The sequence below is a fragment of the Lepidochelys kempii genome, chromosome 11, assembly GCF_965140285.1.
Source record: "Lepidochelys kempii isolate rLepKem1 chromosome 11, rLepKem1.hap1, whole genome shotgun sequence".
Lineage (NCBI taxonomy): Eukaryota > Metazoa > Chordata > Testudines > Cheloniidae > Lepidochelys > Lepidochelys kempii.
In genome coordinates this window covers 69,811,792-69,834,496 of record NC_136390.1, presented here as the reverse complement: position 1 = coordinate 69,834,496, position 22,705 = coordinate 69,811,792, and the positions used below count along the sequence as shown (strand labels likewise).

The 22,705-nt window shown below is 45.0% G+C and overlaps 1 protein-coding gene across 1 annotated transcript in view; it reads right to left on the bottom strand.

Annotated features, from left to right (window-relative positions):
• The window catches only part of COL6A3 (collagen type VI alpha 3 chain), a 109,249-nt gene that overhangs the window by 11,205 nt on the left and 75,339 nt on the right, over window positions 1–22,705 (bottom strand). The window contains exons 26-42 of the mRNA XM_073306772.2: window positions 22,344–22,406; window positions 21,556–21,618; window positions 20,779–20,841; window positions 19,661–19,711; window positions 19,101–19,136; window positions 18,932–18,994; window positions 18,160–18,222; window positions 16,542–16,574; window positions 16,402–16,438; window positions 16,290–16,301; window positions 15,601–16,094; window positions 14,628–14,727; window positions 13,057–13,761; window positions 11,359–11,461; window positions 8,641–8,936; window positions 5,841–6,104; window positions 3,578–3,661 (exon numbers count right to left, since the gene is read on the bottom strand). Of these exons, the coding sequence (XP_073162873.1) occupies window positions 3,578–3,661; window positions 5,841–6,104; window positions 8,641–8,936; window positions 11,359–11,461; window positions 13,057–13,761; window positions 14,628–14,727; window positions 15,601–16,094; window positions 16,290–16,301; window positions 16,402–16,438; window positions 16,542–16,574; window positions 18,160–18,222; window positions 18,932–18,994; window positions 19,101–19,136; window positions 19,661–19,711; window positions 20,779–20,841; window positions 21,556–21,618; window positions 22,344–22,406 (2,530 nt within the window). The remainder of the gene's footprint in view (window positions 1–3,577; window positions 3,662–5,840; window positions 6,105–8,640; window positions 8,937–11,358; window positions 11,462–13,056; window positions 13,762–14,627; window positions 14,728–15,600; window positions 16,095–16,289; window positions 16,302–16,401; window positions 16,439–16,541; window positions 16,575–18,159; window positions 18,223–18,931; window positions 18,995–19,100; window positions 19,137–19,660; window positions 19,712–20,778; window positions 20,842–21,555; window positions 21,619–22,343; window positions 22,407–22,705) is intronic.

The window sequence follows — 22,705 nt, the reverse complement described above, 5'->3', positions numbered from 1 at the left end:
TCCCTGTGTGCACCAATGCAGAAGAGAGCCACAATGCAGCTGTGTGGGGTTGAGATTGGGAGGATCGGGACATTTCTAGCACTGATGGCAATGCTGGACAGCCCAAAGGGACTAGGATGGGGATGAAGGCTGATCACCACCACCTCCAGCCAGTGGCAGCAGGAAACACACCCTACACCTTTTTAACAGGCCTAGCAAGTATCACTTTGGGAAGCCCCCAGCAGTCCCTTTGGCATTATGCCGTACGCAGTCATGGTGTTTCCCACCCAACTCTGCTTGGACAATACACCCCCATCCCATGCACTCTGAGGAATAACTGGGTAATCGGTCAGAGTTGGACATTTTCCATGGCAGGAATCATGTGGTAGTGGTGTCAGTTTAGAGATCACTGAGGTTTTCTAACTTGGCAGAAAGCATGAAAAACAGTGTGGGCTCAAGTATGAAGGCATTGAGCTATCAAATCAGGGAGGCTGCAGGAGGCTAAAGGAGCCAGCTTCCCAGCTTCCCTGGAAGGTCAATGGGAGTAGTGTGACTTATTCCCTTAAGCTCCTCAGATAACAGTGCAGGCTGGAATTTCAAAGGGAAAATTTACTTAAAATCCTGTCTCCTTAAATGGAGAGTTCCAGGACGAAGCTGTCATTTTCAAGTGCTCTGAATCGGTGGTGTCTCTGTGAGCGAATAGTGGTTGGATTTTCTTGGGAAAGTAATGGATGAAACACTTTGGAATTTCAGCTTTACTCCTGGGTCTTCTCTGAGATCTCTAGGTAGGGATTGTTTGCTTGCTGTGGTTTAGGCTGCTCCAGTTTACATCAGTGGGACATCTGCTGTGGATTTTAATGGGAGGCTTGGGCTTAAAGAGTTCTGTGCTCTGAAGTGTGTATTCAAAAACCTATTTGCCTTGGCATGAGTTTTGGGTTTAAAGTACATTTTTTAAAAAAAACTCACTGATTTCAGAAGGTCTGACTTAAATAACTGAAGATTAGAGTATATTACTTGGAGTCCAAAAGTGATTGTTTAGGGCTAAATCCTGCAGTTCTTGCTCAGGCAAAAATCTCATTCACTTTAATAGGAATTTAACTGCAGGATTTGGCCCTTACTTTTTAGCATGTGCCCTTTTTCCATGCCAAATAACTGACACAAAAGCTTGTATGCAGGTTTAGATTATGTAACCCAGTATTTCCAGTATGCTATTCTGGTTAATGTCTTAAGCACCTGGATGGAATCCAGATAAGCTATGCCACTGTATGAACTACTGAACTCTGTATCAAACTGCATGTTTCCTCCAGATCACTAACTATTGGAAACCCGGGCTTCTCTGGTCCCATGACTCTCTAAGCAACACATTTCCTAGTCCTCTGAGAGCCTGTATCAATTCCACAGGCACACGTGCCTGATTAGCTATTCTATTGTGTATAATTTATGTATTTTGATGCTGTTTTGTTCTGTATATCAACCCTTAAGCATTCCCGCGGTCCGCTGTATGTCCTACGAAGTCACACGTGGACACAGAGATGTATAGTGAACCATACATCTTGTGCCGCTGTTTCGGAAGGCATGACAAACAAAGGGTTAAACGTGTAGACAAGGGCTAGTGCTCTCAGAGTAGCTGGGCAGTCCAAGCCAGCTGTGTCATTCCAGGTGAAAAACCATGGAGGGGGTGGGGGAAGCAAATGCAAATGGTTCACACACAGACACTGGAAATGATGGAAGACAGCAAATGAAGAGAGGGATGTACTTCGAAGGAACCATTCAGTGTGTTACAGCCAATCTCAGCAATGGCATGTCGTCCAAAGAGAGAAATGAAATCTTGCTAATCTGGAGCCAGCAAGTTCAAAGTGCTGCGGCTGAGCAGTGCTACTTAAATGCAAGGGCAGTTATACATACGGCACCCATAATGAGATTGTCCCTCCCCATCCCTCCCCCGTGCCAGTGTTAACTGTAGGAAAGCTAGCAAAGATTTTTCAGATGCTCCTAGGAATCCTAGTCCTTCACAGTACCCTGGGGTTGTGGGGAGAGGTAAGATTCAGTGTGTTTAAAAAAATCACTTGAATAAACTCAATCTGGTTTAAAGAACAGGGGCCATATTTCACCCTCATGTACCTCCAGGCAAACCCCATTGACCTCAGTTGTGTGGGTTGGCCCAAGAATTTCCTAATTCCCATTAGAAACTAATGAGAACCTGGCGCCCAAACCCCCTAACCAGCTCTGAAAATCTCACCCTCCAGGTCTGCATTTTTAACTCAGATCTCAGAACCTATTTTCAAAGAAAACATTGTTAAGGTAGCAATAAGGTCTTAACAAGACAAAGGTTACAAACCTCAGGATTATGGTTCAGACTGGGAGCCAGATCCTCAGCCGATGGAAAACAGCGCTGCTTCAATGACTGTAATGAAGCGGAGCTGTTTTCCATGAGTTGCGGGTCCAGAGCTCCCTCATTTGTGAATCAGGTGTTACAGGCAGGGGGCTGAGATCAGTGCTAGCTGAGGTGTAACTGATCACATTAGGTGCAATCAGTTGTTTACCTTTCTTTTTTTGGGGGGGGGGCCTTAATGTAATATCTTTATGATCATTTAAAACAAAGTGGAGGAGCCATTATAGGTATTAATCACTACAATGGTTACATGTTAATAACAAATGTTAATAATAAACACACTGTTAATCACGAATAGGATCTGATTACTTGCTCATTAATGGTTTATTACAATAAACCATTGATGCCATGGTGGAAGAAATGAAGATGAGGGTGGGCAAGTGGTAGGACTTACAGTGTGAGGGAAGCTTACTAAACCAACTCAAAAGGTCACATGACCATTCTTCATAGGATCCCTGGGAAATCTTTCACTTTTACTCCCCGGTAGGCCGCAAACTCTTGGGTAAAGCTCTGTATTACACCCAGGAGCCAAGTGAACCGAGCATCGGATGGTTCTCAGCTCAGCCTCTGATGGACAGTTCATTCCTTCTCCAGTCTGACACTCCAGTACAATGGTGCAATGTGCCATAGAGCATTCTGCACCGTTTACACCTTCAGGTCAGGAAGGGAGGTTGTTAGGAGAACAGTACAGAACAGCTAATGGGGTTATGCCTGAGGCCTGCCTAAGAGCCAGATTGTGCTAGCCTTACTTATGTGGGGACTGATCCAAAGGCCCCTGAAACTGATGGACAGAATTCTATTGACTTCAGTGACCTTTGGCCCAGGCCCAGGGTGTTGTACTTCATGCCCTGAGCAGTCATATTGAAATCAGTGTGACTTCCTGCAGAGTAAGTTCCTGCTCTGGCTCAGGCAGGCCAGCAGAATCTGGCCCTGAATGAACAGCACTTTTCCAGCTCTTTGCACCTTAATTGTCTGAGGAAATAATTTAATTCACAACAGAAATAAAGGGCCAGTTCTTCTGCTGGTGGAAATCTTCATAACTTCACTGATTTCCATGCAGTTTACGCTAGGATCTGATCAAGGACCACTGAAGTCAATTGACTTAAATGGAGCTAGAGCAGAGTCTAGCAGAGGCCCTAGTACAGTCCCAACACAGGTAATTATGGAACCTACTGCTCCCATTCTGCTAAGTGCATTGCTACTCACCTATTTCTGGCCGTTCCAAAGGCTCAGTATTCACCATCAGATTAGCAGTCGCTACTGAAGGTGCCTTGGGCACTGGCATACTTTCTGTGAGAGCAAAACCAAATGGAATGATCAGCCAAAGGGGAAAAAAAAATCCTAGAGCAACACATGTAGCTAAAGGAAAACCAACACCACCTCCCCTAGCAATGTGTCCAAGCCAGCCTCCTGTCTTCTATTTCTTGCCAACTAGAAATCTACAGTCTGGACCAGGAACTGTGCTTGTCAACCAGAAACAGCCTAGATCATATTGATTATGGAAGGAATGGAATAAGAGTTGGTAAACAAAATGTGCTGGTACGGGGAGGGAGAGATGCAGCACTGTTCAGAGCTGGGTTTCTTTACATAAATACATAAACTCTAGAAATGTATATTGGTTGCAGCTGACACAATGAGTAATTCATGTCAGAGTAACTGCATCTCGGATTAATTCTTCTCCCTCCAGCAACTATGCTAACAGGATGGGCTGCTTTATTCTGTATTATAACAAAGACAGTGTTTACTCATCAGTGCTTACATTGGGCCAGATCACACCATCCCAGGGAAAAAATCCCGCTGGCAGGGATTCCTGGGGAGGAAGTATCTATAAAAATCCTTTAATGGAGATTCCCCCTGACTGTTCTATTGTGGAGTTTGGAAACACCTAGAAAGGTCCAGGGGGCCTGCTCTCAAGCTCCAGGATCCCCTGGGATCTGCACGGAGGCCCTGCTCTGGTCCCTAGTACCCCCCCAAGACAGTTGCTGGTAGCACAGCCCCATGGTAAGTGCACTACCAAGAACTCTCTCCTGGATACAACTGCTCCCAGGACTTTTGGAGTGGAGGGCAGAGCAATCTCCACCATGCATGCTGCCCCTTCTCCCTACCCATCTCTTCCCCCCATCCACAGTACAGATTCCAGACCCCCCAAGGTTGGGAGGAAGGAAGGGGATGGTGCCCAAAAGTAGCTGACACTGGTTCTTTCTGTACAGGATGGATTTGGGTTGGGAGGGGCAATGATCCCACTCAGTGGGCCAAATAGTTGGTGTAAATCAGTGCCACCTCATCGGTTTCAATGGAGCTATGCCAATGTACAACAACTGAGCATGCTCCTCCCCCCCCCCAGCACAATTTGCAGTTCCCAGATGGGGTAGCAGTTATACAGCTGCTTTGATGATAAGATTTGTGTTGAATGTAATCAAGGATACATAGACCTAGTCAAGCCTGAACTCTGCTGGAAAAGGCCTTGCTTCACACTGCAACGGCAGTTTCCACCAAAATGGGTTTTGCCCAAAGTATAACAGCAGTCCAGAGGACTGGTTCAGCCAGAGGGACACACCCCCCTTCATAAATTCTGCAGCACTGCTTCTGTGGGCAGGGTTGTTTTTCAAAGCATGGGTGTATGCAGGCAGCAGTGATGGGGGGATCCTTTTAATCGGCATCCTAGCTTCTAACTCAGTTCATGCAACTGCCTCTTCTTCGGGCTCACGTCTTTTCTGAACGTTCTGGCGGGTGAACTGATTGCTCGCAAAGGTAAGCAACTGCAACGAGCGTGATCCAAAAACCACTGAAATAAATGGAAAGCCTCCCGCTGACTCCAACAGGCCTTGGGAGAGGCTCTACCAGCACTAAAGTGAGCCGGTCATGGAGCTGGCAGGCACAGGGCAATCTTCCCCACGCTGCTCTGCCAATACACCTCAGTGCTGATCAGCGAAAAGCTTGGGCTTATCCTGAATAGCCAAAGCGTTTGGTGCTTTTCATGAGTTACCTACACATGGATTTGAACTTGGGTCTCCAGAGGACTAACCTGCTGCTTAATCCCCTCTGAATGGACCTGTATAATATGTTATACTAGTACAGCTGGGAAGCTGAGTTCTTTTGATACTGAAGGCCTGAGTCAAAGATCAGGGCCCCATCGTGCTCGGGGCTGTACGCACAATAAGAAACAAATTCCTCTTTGAGGAATGGACTAGTCCATTGAAATCTTCATCAGTTTAACTGCGTTGAAATGACAACTTGTATTTGCTGTTGCAAACAATTTCTGTTTGCCATTGCACTACAGACCAGGCTGCTGCGCTGAGAGGTGGCATGTAAGACATACGGTTACACACTGGGCATTATCAAGGCATGAATCATCATAATCATCACCAATTTACTCTCCATTGTTTGTGACTTTTTCCATTTAATGTTTTCAGCATCTCCCCTGGAAAAAAATGTTTATTCCATCCCACATGCCCAGAAAGACACTTACTTGTGCTGAACGTTTCCATGTAGGTTACTTTGGCTTGTGATTTGTGGTACCCAGTAATTGCTACCTGGTATTTCTGCCCGCTTCTGAGGCCTCCGATCACCCGTTCAGTGCTGGTTACGTTTAGCTTCAGGACTAGAGAGTGGTCCTGTGCTGAGGTGATGGTGATGTCAAAGAAGTCAAGGGTCTGGGGTTCAGGGTTCACCCAGCGTAGCTTAGCGCTGTTCTCAGTGATGTCAATGATCTGGATTTCACTCTTCACTTTAACTGCAGTGCAACACAAACTAAAGTCAGAAGCTTCGAAGAGAAAAGCTGAGGGGATGGTTTGGTGCATAAGGAATTCTAGTCCAATTAGCTGTTCCTGAGGAGGAGGATGGGAAGGTTAACCAAGGCTTTAATTATCACCGTATAGAACAGATTATGGAATACTAAGGCCAATATTTTCAGAAGTGCGTTTCAGAGGGTGGATGTGCTGCCCTTCCTGAAGCACAGGACCCTTCAAGGGGTGTCAAGTTGGGCACTCAAAAATTGAGACACCCCAAATCCCTGGTCACTTGTGAAAATCTTGGTTGAAATGCCATGTATGGTATAGTACCATGGTTCTGAACTGAATTTTTAAAAATGCTCTAGAGAAAATGAATCGTGCTCTTTAATTCACACTTGGAAACTGCTTTAGTCAGTGTTTCTCAAGTATCTCATGTTTGTTCATTAAGAAAAAACTCTTGATCTTTGCCCATCCCATTGTGGGACCAGAAAAGACCAATGGATAGTGCAACCGCGATGGGTTCACTGCTCAAAAAGGGACATGGTTTGAGGGCTCCATGGAGACTGCAAGGGATGTGCAACGAGAGGGCTTAATCTGGACTGCTGCAGTAGGGTTTGAGAAGCCTTTGCAGATCAGGGAAGAATCAGGGCTGGTAGATCTGTGTTTATGTGGCCAAAATATCCCCACAGAAATGGAGCAGGAGGACAGTAGCTGCAGATACCACAGCAGCTCTGTGAAGGCTGCTTTGCACTTTAGGGTCTGCTGCTGAGCTACAGTCTTGGAGGAAGATTGCCCCATGACCACAGCAGAACAGCCCCAGCCCTTGCCCCAGCACTTAAAATGCTACAGCAGCACAGCTGTGCCACGGCAGTGTTTCAGTGTAGACAACACCTATGCTAACGGGAGGGGTTCTCCTGTTAGTGTTGGTGATCTACCTCCCTGAGAGGCGGTAGCTAGGTCAGCCGAAGAATTCTTCCATTGACCTAGCACTGGCTACGAGGTGATTTAGGTCAATTTAACTACACTGCTCAGGGGTGTGGATTTTTCACACCCTTGAGTGACGTAGTTATGCCGACCTAATTTTCGAGACTAGACCAGACCCTCGTCTGCTCTCTCCAGCTAATTTATAGGTAGCAGGGTTAGAGCTTAAAAAAAGAAAGCACGTAGTGCCATGTGTTACTTCAACTCCTCAAAATCAGCAATTCAGTTCTAAATGGGCACAATATTTCTTCAATAGTTTTCATTCACATGCACATAATTTTCTTTCTAGAGGCAAAACTAGAGCTGGGTGGAGCTGCAACAACCTATTTCTGAATGTTTCTGTGCCTAGAAGATGTTAACGGGCTTTTCCGCACTCATTGGCATCAGCAGCGTTTTTTGTTCATAAGAAAGTTCACGGAAAGCGGGCGCTTGGGAAACCTTGAGCAAAAATATTATCATGTGAAGGTCTATGGCAGAAATGTTCCTGTGATGAACCCTGAAACATTCCTGCTTTCCCTCTTCCTCTTTATAAAAGTTTCGATCACCCAGCTATCTGATGTGACAAGTGACCAAATCACAATCCACGTATAAGAAGAGTGACTAGCCAAAGACATCTTCAAAGCAAACAAGCCTCCCACAAACTCGAATATGTTTGTATGATGTTCCTAACAATTTCAAATAGCAAACAAATCTGCAAACACCAGCAGGCCACATTATAAGCTGGCATAGCTCCATTGACCTCTGAGTTGTACCAGCTGAAGCCCTAGCCCAGTGGCCACCCAAGGGTAATTTATTAACAGAAAATAGATCTAAATGAGTCAAATTATTTGCCATGAAGAGTTTTCCCAGCTCTGGACAAAACTATGATACAATGTTGGATAAAACAGTTAGAAAACTGGCTGAAAACTCCAGTGAAGCATGAGACTGGGTCTCCTCTGCAAGCTGACGACAGAGTTGACCCCTAATGAAAGTGTAACCGTATATTTACATGGAGACATGTTTCTCTGCATATGTTCTTTGTTACTTCTGTCATTGAAAAGTAAAGACTTGTGCAACCCCCTGAGAAAACCATATGGCATAGCTCTTTTAAATTACCATTGCTCGCATAAGAGGCTTTCTTTTCCCATATATGGTGCCAGCATTGGGTCTGTCTGCACAGACTGCAACGTTTCCATTTAGCTGACTCAGAAGTCAAATGATCCTACACAGTGGCTATGTGCTTAACCACAATGGGCCAAATTCAGCCCTGCTATAATGGTATTAAAGACCCTCAAGGTCAAACCAGTGGCATTACACCTATGACCCGGCTGCACTGGGTTGGACTGTATAGCTCATTTACTATATTTAAGCTCCATTGAAGTCAAGAGCATTATACCACTTTACACCAGTAGAGGATTTGGCCCTCTAGGCACTTTTTAATTAATATAGTCCTTTCTGAGACAGAACGCTCTGCCTTTTTATTTCCCAGTATTTGAAAAAGTGAGCACTGGATTTTACTGCCCAGACCCCGGATCTCAATCTTCTAAAAAAGGGAAGACTGGGGAATACCGTCCATACCCGCTGGCTGGTCTGTAGCAGCTATGCGTGCACTGGGAGTTTTGCTTCCAGTTGTAACCGTAGCTTTCCGCGCACTGGTGGTTGCGTTTGCCGTTGTAGCTTTCCGCGCACTCGTAGTTGGGCTTGTTGTGGTCGTAGGCGCAGTTGTGGTCGTAGGCGCAGTTGTGGTCGTACGCACAGTTGTGGTCGTAGGCGCAGTGGTGGTCGTACGCACAGTTGTGGTCGTAGGCGCAGTTGTGGTCGTACGCACAGTTGTGGTCATAGGCGCACTGGTAGTCACATTATTTGCACCATGTCTGTTTAAACCAAACCAGTTGTTACCGATCGCTATATTTTTCTATTTAACACAAAACGTAGCTGTGCTGGGCAATAACATCTTTCTTCGTGTGATACTAGAGTTCTGGAGGTAGAAGGACTCATAAAAGTTCACTAAGTCAATGGGAATCTTTCCATGGGCTTCCCTGTGCTGTAGGCTGCGCCCACAGAGAAATGAGAAGCTGGTGGATTTCTGCCAAGCAGCTGAACGCTACACCTAATTACTATCATGGCAGGCACGTTACAAGTTCTGTTGGTAAGGAGGCCATTAATTAGACAGCGCTGTAGGTATCCTATAGTACAGGGGTGGGCAAACTACGGCCCACAGGCCACATCCAGCCCGTCAGACCATTTAATCTGGCCCTCAGCTCCAGCCGGGGAGTGGAGTCAGGGGTTTGCCCCGCTCCGGCACTCCAGCCGGGGAGTGGGGTCAGGGGTTTGCCCTGCTCTGCGCGTCGTCTCCCAGGAAGCAGCCGGCATGACCCCCCTCCGGCTCCTATGTAGTACACGGAGGCATGGCCAGGCGGCTCTGCGCGCTGCCCCATCTGCAGGCACCGCTCCCACAGCTCCCATTGGCCACGGTTCCTGGCCAATGGGAGCTGCAGGGGTGGCACCTGTGGATGGGGCAGCGTGCAGAGCTGCCTGGCCGCACCTCGGAGCTGGATGGGGGGACATGCTTCCAGGAGCTGCTTGCGGTAAGTGCCGCCCGGAGCCTGCGCCTCAATCCCCTGCCACAGCCCTGATCCCCCTCCTGCCCTCCGAACCCCTTGGTCCCAGCCCAGAGTCCCCTCTTGTACCCCAAACCCCTCATCCGCAGCCGGAGCCCTCCCCTTCCCCCTCCACCCCCCATGCCCCAACAGCCTGCCCCATCCCTGATTGCCCTCCTGTCCTCCGAACCCATTGGTCCCAGTCCGGAGCACCCTCCTGCACCCCAAACCCCTCATCCCCGGCCCCACCCCAGAGCCCACACCTCCAGCCGGAGCCCTTACACCCCTCCCCCATATCCCAACCCCCTACCCCAGCCCTGATCCCTCTCCCACCCTCCGAACCCCTTGGTCCCAGCCTGGAGCCCCCTCCTTTACCCCAAACTCCCCAGCTCCACCCCAGAGCCCACACTTTCCCTCACACCAACCCAGAGCCCCCTCCCTCACCCTGAACTCCTCATTTCTGGCCCCACCTCAGAGCCCACACCCCCAGCTGGAGCCCTCACCCCCTCCTGCACCCCTACCCCCAATTCCGTGAGCATTAATGGCCCACCATACAATTTCTATACCCCTCAGGCCAAAAAGTTTGCCCACCCCTGCTATAGTATAAGCTTTTAAAAAGAAATTCATCGTTCTCATTTTCAGACATACCTGTCCTGGTTTTTCTATCCTGTCTATCACCATACGAGCTGAATCATCTTGCCACACATAGACTCATAGCAATGTAGGGCTGGAAGGGACCTCAAGCGATTATCTACTCCATCCCTGCCCACCATGGTGAGGCAGGACCAAGTATACCTAGACCATGCTTTATGGCATGATTGTGGTATGAGAGAAGGCAACAACCCTTACCATGCACGACATCCCATGATAGCACAATCATTTTAGCAGTGATTTACAATGATGCCAGTGAAGTAAGAGAAAGATACACAATTAATAGATGAATAGCGAGGTATATTAGGCTGTCTTGCTTGCTCTATACCTGGAATTCTCATTCAAATTACTGGGATTTTCATGAAGAGAGAACCTGGAGGATGGGTCCATTGACATGACTTGTAAATTTAACATAAAAAAATCTGCTTAGGAAAATACAGGACCAAGATTTTCCAAAGATGCAAGTCATAGCGAGTGTCTTACTTTTGGGGTGTCCCACTTGAGACCCCCTAAAGCAGTGTTTCCCAAAGTGCCCCCTAAGGGAGTGCAAAGCACTAGCTGGAGCAGGAGATGTATAAATTGAGAGGGGTCAGCTTTTAACACCACCCGGCCAGGTTGAATGGGAGTGTGATTGGTTTCATTTTCCTGAAGCAGAGGATCAGCTTTCAAAAGTTTGGGAAATGCTACCTAAGAAGGGCCTGGTGTTTAGACAGTGCTGAGCAACTGGTCTCTGTAAATCAGGTCCTTTTACGGTGGGCCAAGTTGAGCACCCAAAACCATCAACCACTTTTGGAAATCTTGGTCCAAACGAGGAAGATAGTTTTATACTCTGCATAGTATATTTGTATATCAAAATTATCTAAAGACAGATGTGCTGCTCCTTTGCTGCAGCACTAAGGACAGCAGGCTCAGAAACACTTAGATGCCCTGTGGGAAGATCCAGGATTCAGTTTAATTCAGTATGACAAGGAATATGAAGACAGTGCTTGTCCCTCAGAGATTTGGCTTCCCAAGCCTAATCTGTTGCAGAAAAACTCCTACTTACAATGTTTTTTGGCCAAATTTAGAAGAGCTCTTTGCTGACTGATCACCTTGGAACCAATCACATTGTTTCCGTATGTCTGGAGACAGGTAAAAAGAGTTTTCACCTAGAGAGAGAAACAGCTCAATGTGAAATGTTGTTTTTTAATAATGGTAATACCTTTAAAAAAATGATTAATCAACTCAGCATAACAATTATTTCATGTTAATTTAACCACATTGATCTCACTTTGGCCACAAAAGACAGTGGACCTGTTTTAGGTTGGAATGTTGTGTTAACGACTATATTATAATATCTCTGGCACCAGCTCCATTGATCACTACAAGAAATTAAGCTGTTGCTTAAAACGGTATATTTATTATTTCAAGACAGCAACAGCTCCATGGGGATCATAAGTTTTAGATTTATATCAGGACAAACCATAAGAATACATTGGTTGAGCATATTAGATAATGCCTAAACCCTGCTGTACTTAAACAAAACCCATGTGTTCCCACAGTACAGGCTCAGCGGAACGTAATATTTTTCTGACAATTTAAAGGATCTAGGCCTCCTTCCTGCGGAGATGGGGAAATCAAGCTGCAGAGTTCTAAATGTATATTTTATTCCCAGGTGCCGAGACTGTATGATGGTGGGTAGTTGTGGAGTCTGCAGGGGGAAATCCCAACACTTAGGCTTTGTTAGCCCAATGGGTTGCTTTTGGTACTGCAGCAGGCAGATTGTGTATTGTAGGAGAGACAGTGCTGTGAAGAACCCCAAGAGGGTGAACATAAACACTAGAGCTAATGGCCTCAGCAAAGCACCCAATTCTCCTCTCAGTGGGCCAGATCTCAACTTGCATAAGTTGAAGTTAATGGTGAGTTGTGACCATTTGCACCAGCTGAGGCCAGTAACATTACACTTGCTGACAGGCATTTCTGGTGCAACAGAGATTTGGTTTTCAAGGCACCTCTAAAGGAGCCATGCACAGTAAGTTACATGGAACTCAGGTTACTGCCTCTGAATGACAAAGGGCCGAGAAAACTATTGGGATCTGAATCTTTGGTCAGCGTGGTTTACATCACTAAATGCCTGAGCATTACGCTCAGAGAACGGTAATTCCTCATTTGAGCTGTTCAAATATCGCCAGGGTGGGGTGCTGGGGTGAAGAGGAGAGCATGCTTAGTGAGTTTCCAGCGTGCTACAGGACAGCAAGAAACAAAGCTGCCCTGGGCCTGCCCCTGAGAATCTCCTCAATCACTGTGGTTCTTTGAGCCACCAAAGACTTAGTATGACGAAAGATTTTGCACTGCCCAAAGCAGCCAGCCCAGAACTCCCTTTCTGTGGAACCAATTGGCATCTACAAGATGAAAGAATAAAAAAATGTTATAATTAGGGCTGACTCGAAACTGCAAAATGCAGATTCAGAGCCAAAGGTCCCCAAAGAGCTGAGCTGCCTAGATTCAGAATTTTAATGTATGGACCTAGGCACCAGGCATCTTGATTGGTTCCAGAGGCAAACTTGCCTAACATCCTCAGGTGTTCAGATCTGCAGTTCGGGCTTGAGGCCCATCTCTAGTTAAAATCAAATAAGACAAAAAAGCCATGCCAACAACTGCTAATTTTCTGTACTTTCATTCTGTCCCCATCTCCAAGCTGCATTATCATATTAACATCTTTATTCTTCCACTTTCCCCCATGCCTGTGCTATGTTCTACTTACTGCTGATAAACGACGGTAACAATTTTGCAAAGCGCAGTAAGGGCTCTTCATGCAGCTCAGACGGCTTCTCGACTAATTTGAAGAACACATCATTTGGCTCACTAGCCAAGCTGTAGATATTCTTGACATTCACTTTCTTGCCAATGCCAAGTACCACGAAGAAGTACCCTTTGCATTTGGCACCCAAGATAACTCTTTGAAGGTGCTCAAGTTCTTGCTTTTTAACTTCTCCAGTCATCATCAAAACCATGACTTTCAGATCCCTGGGGTTTGGTGCACTTTCAAAAACATGTCCCATTGTGTATTTAATTGCACTTCCCAGAGCCCTTGTGCCATATAGCTGGGCCATTTGGTTCAGAATGAAATCCATCATCTTGTCTTTGGACCTATAATCTGTTAGGGACAGCTCTACTTTTACTGGCAATGAGCTTGAGTTGCTTTCGTATTCATAAGGAGCATGCTGGAGAACGGCCACTCTTGCATGGTGCTGTGATGCCTTTGGATTAGAGCTGATCTCCAACTGATTTACTATGTAGGAAATGTACTTCTTCATCTCGTTGAACTGCAAAGGAGTGGTGCTCTCAGAGCTATCCAGGAGGAATGCCATGTCAATGTCTACATCCGTGGGGACTGCCCTCCTGTCTCTGAAGAAAGGCCTTTGAGAACTAGGACTAACGCCACAGACGGGATCAGGATCACATACATCTAGAAAAGAAATACATCCTGTTTCATGTGCACATCCATAAGACAATCATTCCTTGACATAGTTATAATCTATTTTCTGACGAGATCCAACAATATCACAGATGTGGTCTCCCATAAAATACTTTGGCATGTCATATGCCTGGTGAATTAATAGTTTTGCTATAAAAGCAAATCCAATAACAGTTTTGCTTGTTTCCACACTGTTGGCATAAATTAAGCATTAGTTCCAGTAGGTGCAACTGAATCAATTACAATTTTCCTTAATTATATCACGTAGCTATGTAGTAATATGCTCAAATTGTATTTATTCAGCTACTGAACATATCTTCTATATTGCTCTTACAATCTAATTCCCTCATAATATGAAATACTACCAAGGCTCGAGCAGAAAGCAGTAGGTTATATATCATATATAGAGGATTTCATCCCGAGGCATCTTCAGTTACTTGAACACATGTCTACTAAATCAATGAATTTCACACTGTGCAGTCCGTCAAGCCCTTTCTAGCCAACTGGAGAAGGCAGTATTTTGAGCACTAAGAAGCAGGGGATTGAGACATTGGAAGAGGAAACAGCCCATGAAAGGAATATGAACATCTGATGTGATCTGCAGAACGCAAAAGCTGGAGAACCACCGTGTTAAACCGCAGTGTGATCCAGGCCCTTTCTGCTGAATGTTCTCTCTCAAACATAACAACTCAGCAAAAAATAGAAATGTGAATGTATCCCACCTCATACTGCATATCGGCTGACTCCTGATTGTGCTTCCATCACACCAAAACTTCCATTGGCTGTCATGGGGCTACTCGTGTAAGACAAGGCCCTAACTAAACAAAATTATAACGAGGAGAAATCCAGTGCCTTACCCAAACAAATGTGACATGTCAGTAGTCTCCTAATGGTTTGATTAAGTGGAACCGCAGCGGTAGGAAGGACAATAGCTTGTCCCACTGCACTGTTATTCATCTGGTTTAGACAAAAGCAAAAAACACAGGGTTCATAACACAGTATTTATAAGTTTTAAACGTATAAACTTCTTAGGGTAAGGGTAGTCTTGAACTAAGGCACTGGATTGGGGGTTAGAGAGCTGGATTCAGTTCCCTAATCTGCCATACATGCCATGTGTGACCTTTGGACAAATTATTTAATCTCTCCGGACCTCAGTTCCCCAACAGTAAAATGGGGATAATAATGTGGTACTTCCATTCTCCCCCCGCCCCTTCTTTTGTATTGTCTGTTTAGATTGTATGGTTTTTAAGGCAGGGGCTGTCTCTTGCTATGTTTGTACAGCACCTAGCACAATGGGTGATTGGGGCTTTTGGGTGCTGCTGGGTGGGATACTAATAAATAATAATACTTTCTTTGGAGCTTACTCAGATTTTAAGTTGTATTTCAACACACAGTATAGAGATTTCTTATTCTCTGTGTATGAGAGACCTCTCACCCAATTCATTCACAAAATGCCGTTCATTCACATCAGTACCTTAAGAGTGAGGTACTTGTGTGGGTATTTTACTGAGATTGTAAGTTCTTTGGGGCAGGGACTGTTTTTGTACAGTTCCTAGCACAATAGGGTCCTGGTCCGTGACTAGAGCTTCTAAGAGCTACCACAATACAAAGAATCAATATTCTCGTTCCACAGCATGCATTGCACTGGGAAAGAATTTTGGAATATGCATGAAGCCTGTTGTTTGTCCTGACAATGTTGCTCGGAACTAGGCATTTGAAAGGCTTGAGCCGATGCCTACATAAGTCAATAGAAACGTGCCCACTGACTTCCATGGGAGCTGACAGAGCTCATCAAGCAGAAAGGAAAGAGCAGGAATGAGTGGTCCAAACCTGCAGTGCATTTATGAGAGCCCGATCCTCTCTGTCAGTAAGGAACACTGGCATGACTCCAGCATCGTACAGCTTCAGCACCGCATCGTTAAGTTGTGACGATGCTCTTGTTGGGCCATTGCTGAAGAACACAGCCACCTTCCTCATCAGAAAGCCACTGCGTGCACGCTTGAAGGTGTTTCTGGCTACAAAGGACATGGCAGTTTCCAGGCTGCGCTGCTTTGTCGTCAGGGTGATTTGGAGGTTCTGAAGCTGTTCCAGGAGATTGGCTTTCTTCCTGGCATCGGCGAAACGGATCTCCGTGGTGACATCACTGTTGTAGGTCACGACTGCCACACGGGCACCCCGGGGGCAGTTGCTCTCGGCAATGATTAGGTTGTTAGCCACTCTCAGCACTGTCTGCTTCATTCGGTTGAAAATGTTGTTATTGACACCTGAGGAGGTATCTATAGCAAATGCCAGTTCTGTTGGGTACACAGGGCATTCCTTGGGGCCTACCCGAAAGATGGGTTTAAAACAGTTAATATTAGATGATATTATTAAATAGCAAGGACCAGATCCTCAGCGGGCGTAAATCAATTTACCTCCATTGAAGTCAACGGAGGGTATTATATCGCCTGAGGCTTTGGCCCTGAATAAATATATATATAAAAATTACTACCAGACAGTAAACAATCAAAATGACTTACCATAGCAGCAAGCTGTGAATAATTAAAAGAAAGTGATTTAGTTGGGTCAGTTTGTATAACATGATCAGCACACAAGTGAGCTACAGAAACATGACAGCACAGAGATACTTACGACATTTATCTTTGATGCTCCGGATAAGTACACATTGCTTTAAAGAAGAGGAAAAGGAAAAGAGAGAGAGAGATAAACACGCCATCAAACAAAAGGTATTTCAGAACAAGATGGAGGCAGAGAAGTAATATTCAACTTACATCTTTGGATTCGCCTCTTTCACCCTTAAGCCCCTGTTTAAAAAAAAGCTTGCATTACAATACATATTGATGGGATGTTATACCAAAGTCACTTAAAATTGTTATTCAGCCAGTGAGCATGTGAAAGTAAGAACAAAAATCTGTATATTTTAATTTCCATCTCCAGGAAGAAATCGAAACTTTCTATCCTTATCAATGTTATACAGTAGAATCCCTATTTTACAAACTACTTGGAGATGGAGGAGCTCATAAAATCAAGGATCTGTTGTATTTCAGGCACGCAGGGGCTCTTATTGCTCATCTAAATCATTGCAGTCACTGTTAAGCACCTGGTGAAATTCACCCCTGTGCAGAGGGTCACCATCCCTTAGGATCTCCGCATAGGGCTTATGTGAGAATGAAGTGCTACACAGACCTTGTGCAGGCCCTGGGCACAGGGGGAATTTCACCCATGTGAGTGTTAGGGTGACTTTGTGCCTTGCCCTGGAGGAGTACGCACACTGGGGCTAAGGCAGTCACAAACGTTCCCACACACACACACCCAGCTTGCCTCATTGGGTGAGAGTTATGTACCATCTTGGTGAGGAGCATGAACCGCCCTGGCAGTCCTCCCCTGGGACAATTGCCAGAAAACAGATTCAGGGCAATGCATTTCAATGACTGTAAAACAATGGCTAACAGGCAGGCCCGGCCAGTATAAATGGCATGTAATTAATTAAACAGAACTAATTATCTCCCAACGTATTATGTTCCTGGGTGTCTGAGACGCAGGATGTTTTCTTAGGGCCCAATCCTGTGCTGGGGTATGTAGGCCGCTCCACGTCCATACCCAGGAGTAAGCAACTTGCTTACCACTTTTGGTGAGTGTTACTGGGCTGTGCAATGGAACAGCTGCTATTCCACATGTTACACTAGGTAGCACAGGACTCACTTAGGACTCACTTCTTCGCACAGAAGAAAAAATGGCATGCTGAGTAAGGAAAGGGGATACAACAAAAAGCCCTGCAGATTTAACAGATGGGTGACCTCCTGCCACTTTGAAAACAAGTAGCCACACAACCTCCACCTCCCATCCAGGGTCCGTGCAGCTGCAGGCTTGGCAATCTGTCCCCAGGAGCCCTGCGAGAGAAGTTCCCGAGTACTTATGACATTGTTAAGGGGTGGTGGATTTAGCTGGTGTATTTGGGTGGTTTCTATTTGACCAAACGCTGAGAAGGAAACTTCCCACGTGGAACAACTAAAGGCCAAATGTCAAAGAAATGTACATTGATAAACTTCTCAGCACGTACTAGCTAGCCTCCTCAGAGTGCCTTGCATCACGCACTGAACCTGGAGCATGTATGAACATTGTTCAGTGATAACAACAAGCTAGGAATTTATAAAGCGAGCACAATGAAATCAGGATCCCATTATCCTCACTAGACCCAAAGGAAACATGCAACATGTCCAAGATAATGGAGGATGAATTTGCCAGAGTGTAAGATAAAAGGAGGAAAAATAGAGCTTATTTCAGTTGTTGGCAAACATGCTACATATTAATGGAAAGGGAAATTAGCAAGTTCTCTGGGGACAGTGAAGCCAATCTACTAGACCAGCTGTAAATACAATGAACACTTACAGGTGGTCCTGGGTATCCAACCACTCCGATCTGACCTGGTTCCCCAGGCTCTCCTGCATTCCCCTGAGAAACAGTAGAGTAAAGATCACCAATCCACATTTGATATGTTTGAACACAAGACTAGAAGAATGTCCCGAATGCTCTTCAAGGAGAACAGAGTCCTATGCACCTCACTGGAGGTACGTAGGTGCTAATGAGTTATGAGCTTTGTAGCGTACAGTCCCACTAAGGAATAGGTGTCTGAAATACAACCGGTATAACCTCCCATGGTGGATTATTTTTCAGAATAAAGGCACTAATATAAAAAAGTGGCTTCCTGAGGAATAACCTTGTCCAGCTGACTACAAGTGCAATATACAGCAGAGCAATATGTCTATGCTCTAATTGCAAATCCAGACATGAGTAGCCAGCCGGAAAGCTTGGTACATGTTCACCTCCTCCCTCATCCGTGGAGCCAATGTGCAGGGTTTCTTCAGACCAATGGCTGAATTAGTCTATCTGTGGCAGGCAAGTCCCCTCCCCCGGGAAGAATGGGACCGTCTGAACAGGGCTGCATGCTCCAGTGTAACGAAGAGCAAAATCTGGCCCAACCGATCACTCTCCCAAAGCTGCAGCCTAGCAATCGCAATCACTGGGAGCAGGAGAACCCCCAGAATAGCGTGAATGAAGAAAAAACATTGTGCAGAACTCACAAAGCCCTGGAGCTAAGCAGGCTTTTACTCCGTTCTTGCGTAAAGGACTGCATGAGAAACTGTGTCATGGTAAAACTTACCCTGCGGCCTCTGTTTCCTTTAGGGCCAGGACCTCCACCACCACCTCGAGATCCAGCTGCGCCCTGTTTAGAAAACAGTATAAACAGGAGTTGTAGCAGAAGATAACATAAAACAGAAATTTGCTACTCTTGCAGAACATGAAGGGAAGTTACATAAGCTCAACGGTACCTTTGGCCCTGGGTATCCCGGGAATCCTGTTTCACCCTGTAGTAACAGAAAAGTTTTAGGGTTTAAAAAAATTAATCTTGCTTCTGAAGACAGGTCCAAAGCAAATGTATGAAGGAAAAGAACCGGTGGAGGAAAAGTGAATGAAACTGCAGACTCATAATGTTGATATGATCAAGAGAGAATAAATGGCAGCTGGTTTAAAAATCTGATTGTTATTGGACTGTTAATATCAAACAAGACCGAAATGACAGCCGATGCTGCTATTTCTAAAGTGCCATCAGTAGGCGGACAAGCTGCACTGAGGAGCTAACAAGCACAAAGGCACCCAACACATATGAAGGAGGAGTGGTTTGACCGGCATCTTGTTGTGATTCAATAATCAGACGCACTAGAGCAGATCCTTGCTCCTATGCACAACCCCACTGACTTCAACTAGACACCCCCACGCTCCATGCGTGTGGATCCAACTGGAGGATGGAGGTCCTTGTTACCGCCAGGGTTTCGGTTGGTTTTTAAGGTCCTTGAAGCGATACTGTTAGACATGTTGTGGCTGCGCTTACTCTTTTGCCTTTAGGTCCTGGCCTGCCGACTCCATCTCGCCCATCTTCTCCCTAAAATTGGCAAAGATGAAAGCATTAATATGTAACACATGTGCAAGGATTATTGGTGCAACGTAAGAGTCACAAAAATCCATTTAGTCCAGAGCCAAAGTCCATAGGAGTCAATGGAAAGAGGCTTTTGAATCAGGCCCTTTTAGAATTAGTTACTTAGAGAGAAGTAAAAACAAAGATATAAAACTAAAAACAGGCTTGGTGCATATGCACTCTGGGTGAAATCTGGCCTCGTTGAAGTCAATGGGAATTTAACTATTGACTTCATTGGCACCAGGATTTTACCCTGGTTGTATATCAAGTTGCTCAAAAGAAACCAGAAGTCTCTCTGAACCAGTATATCAGATAGCTATTCTATTCCTAGAGGAACCAGGGGAACCAATCCAACACACATGAAGTCAATGGAAATTTTGCCACTGCCTTCAGTGTGAACAGGATTGAGCACCACTTCCCTGATCTCACCAATACTTGTGCATATGCTTAACTTTACATAAGTGCTGATCCTGCAAACATTCACCCAAACGTGTTTGTTCCTCCTTATTTTAGATGACCAACCATTATCCCTCCTACAGTTGACTTTTAGGACTGCAATCTGTATTAAGCTGAGAATGGTAGGAACTATGGTGACTGCTAAGTAGGGTATACATCTAGGCTCTGTGCAATGGGCCAGAAAGAGACCTAGCTACCACTTCGGGGCAACAGGGTGAATATCCCCCATAGAGCTGATAATATTTCTTGCACTGATCTATACACCTGTTCTTGCTCATTGTGAAGAATTCTTAGGTATAAAGGAACAGATAGTAAGAGGCAAAAAAACAAAATCACTTAATAGTATCCCCTCAGCTAACGTAAAGACTCCTCCAGAGAGTGATTGCCATTTAAAAAAAAATGTTCACACAAGAGTAAAACTATGATGTATATTTCTTCTTTATATGTCACCATGTAAAATACAAAGACCATAGGCAGGACAATAAAACTAAATTTTCTGCTTTTATGGAATTTTGCACATTTATACCAGAATGGGATTTAGCCCAGCATCCTTTAGAGCTGCACAGGACAATGCTTACTGTCTCTCCTCGAGGCCCAGGAAATCCAGGCTGTCCTTTTGTTCCAATATCACCAGGTTCACCCTGAAAAAGGGAGTATTCATTTAAGCCCTTATCTCTCCGCTTATGCATTGGTTCTTTTCTACAAATGCATCTGTAATGGTCCCTTACAAGCAGGAATGCATGGCCATGTTTACACAACTAAAAATGTGTGGCTAAAGCCATAGCACTGTTTATCTTTTTGCCTGATCCAGTGATTTCAGAGACTGTGTGAAATACAGAAGCTGCAGTAATAAGTGCCACCATTTGTCTGTTATGAGCGTACCAACAATAAGGCCAAAATACAAAGGGCCAGACATTTTGCTGATCGAACTCCATGGCGAAGTTATAACAGCAGGTTTGGTGGCCCAATGGGTATATATGAAGAGGGCATAACAGTGATAAGGATCACGAAAAAAAGGATTGGATCATTTTCTGGTGCAAATCAGCTAAGTCAATCAAGCTACACCAATTTACACCAGCTGAGGATCTGGCCCAGAATATTATGAATCTCAAAGTTGTTTTTATTTTAATAAATGTGTCTTCTAGTTCAATGACATAGGATTCCAGTAAAGCAGCCAGTGGCTTAGCCTTTACCCTGCTTTGTTCCACTCTACGCAAACTCTTGAAGATGATAAATCACAATTTTGCTTGAACATGTTGATTGCCAGTATGTTTAAAAAAAGAGATTAAACTCATATTCAGCAGCTTTTCATTATTATTTTAGGCACTGATGCTCAATATTGATGCTCACCGTACCTTTTGTCCCAAGGGACCAATCCTGCCCCGATCCCCGGGTGGTCCGGCAGCACCACCACCACCCTACAATAGAAAGAAAAGAGCCAAAATTTTGCAACATGTCAATAAAGCTCAGTACATTGAAATTAAATATTGGGGCCTAGCTCCATAGCTCATTTAGCATTATTTATTAATAACATGTGTATCAGCCACACCAAACAATCAAAAGGTTTTGCTCAACAGTGGAAATCACCTATTAGCTATTAAGACTGAGATCCATCAAAGCCACTTAGGGGCTCAGATGCCCAGTTCCCATTGATTTTAATGGGAATTGAGTGAAAAAACTGAGTCGGTGTCATTGTTAATATCAATCTACCCTGTCTATAGACTAAATACGTTTCAATTCCTCAGTAACTCTTTCTTCTTTCTCCCTATCCCCCTGCCTTAAAGACTTAGGCACCTTGACCAGAGAAGCAGGGGGCCGTAAGTCAAGTACTCCAACCACTAGCCACCTGGCCCTCCAAGCCCCCTATTACAGGGAGTTTGCCTGTAAAAAGATTGGAACTTGGTCAGAATTTGACCCAATGAATTTCAAATTCATGTTCATGTCTAAACCAGTAGTTTGGGGAACCTTAGCATGAGCTTCAAATAGAATTATTTTTGCAAGGCCTGGGGTACTGGGGAGAAAGACAAATACTGGACTTCATTCAAAGTCCCACTGAAATCAATGGAAAGATTCTCATTGACTTCATTTAAATCAGGTGCAGTAAGTTTCTTCTCCCAGAATGAGAAGAACAAGAAATATTTACCCTTGGGCCAGGAATGCCTTGCTCTCCTCTTAGACCTGGAGTCCCAATCTGACCGGGAGGACCCTGCATATGGAGAAGATAAATACTATATAAGGTATAAAATATTAAAAGACTGAGATAATATTGTTAAAATGAGACTGGGAGGGAGAACCAAAGTTACAAGACTAAAAGACAATTCTGAAAACCATGGGGACCAGTTCCAATGTTTCATGATGTGACCAACACACCATAAATATAATGAGTGACTCATGTCCTGGGGCAGAACAATCGGGGCCCCTGTCAGCCACAGTGCAATCGACAGATCATAGTCACCTTGCCATAATATTCAGAAGCAGTTATGGACAAGGTCTCAAAGACATTTA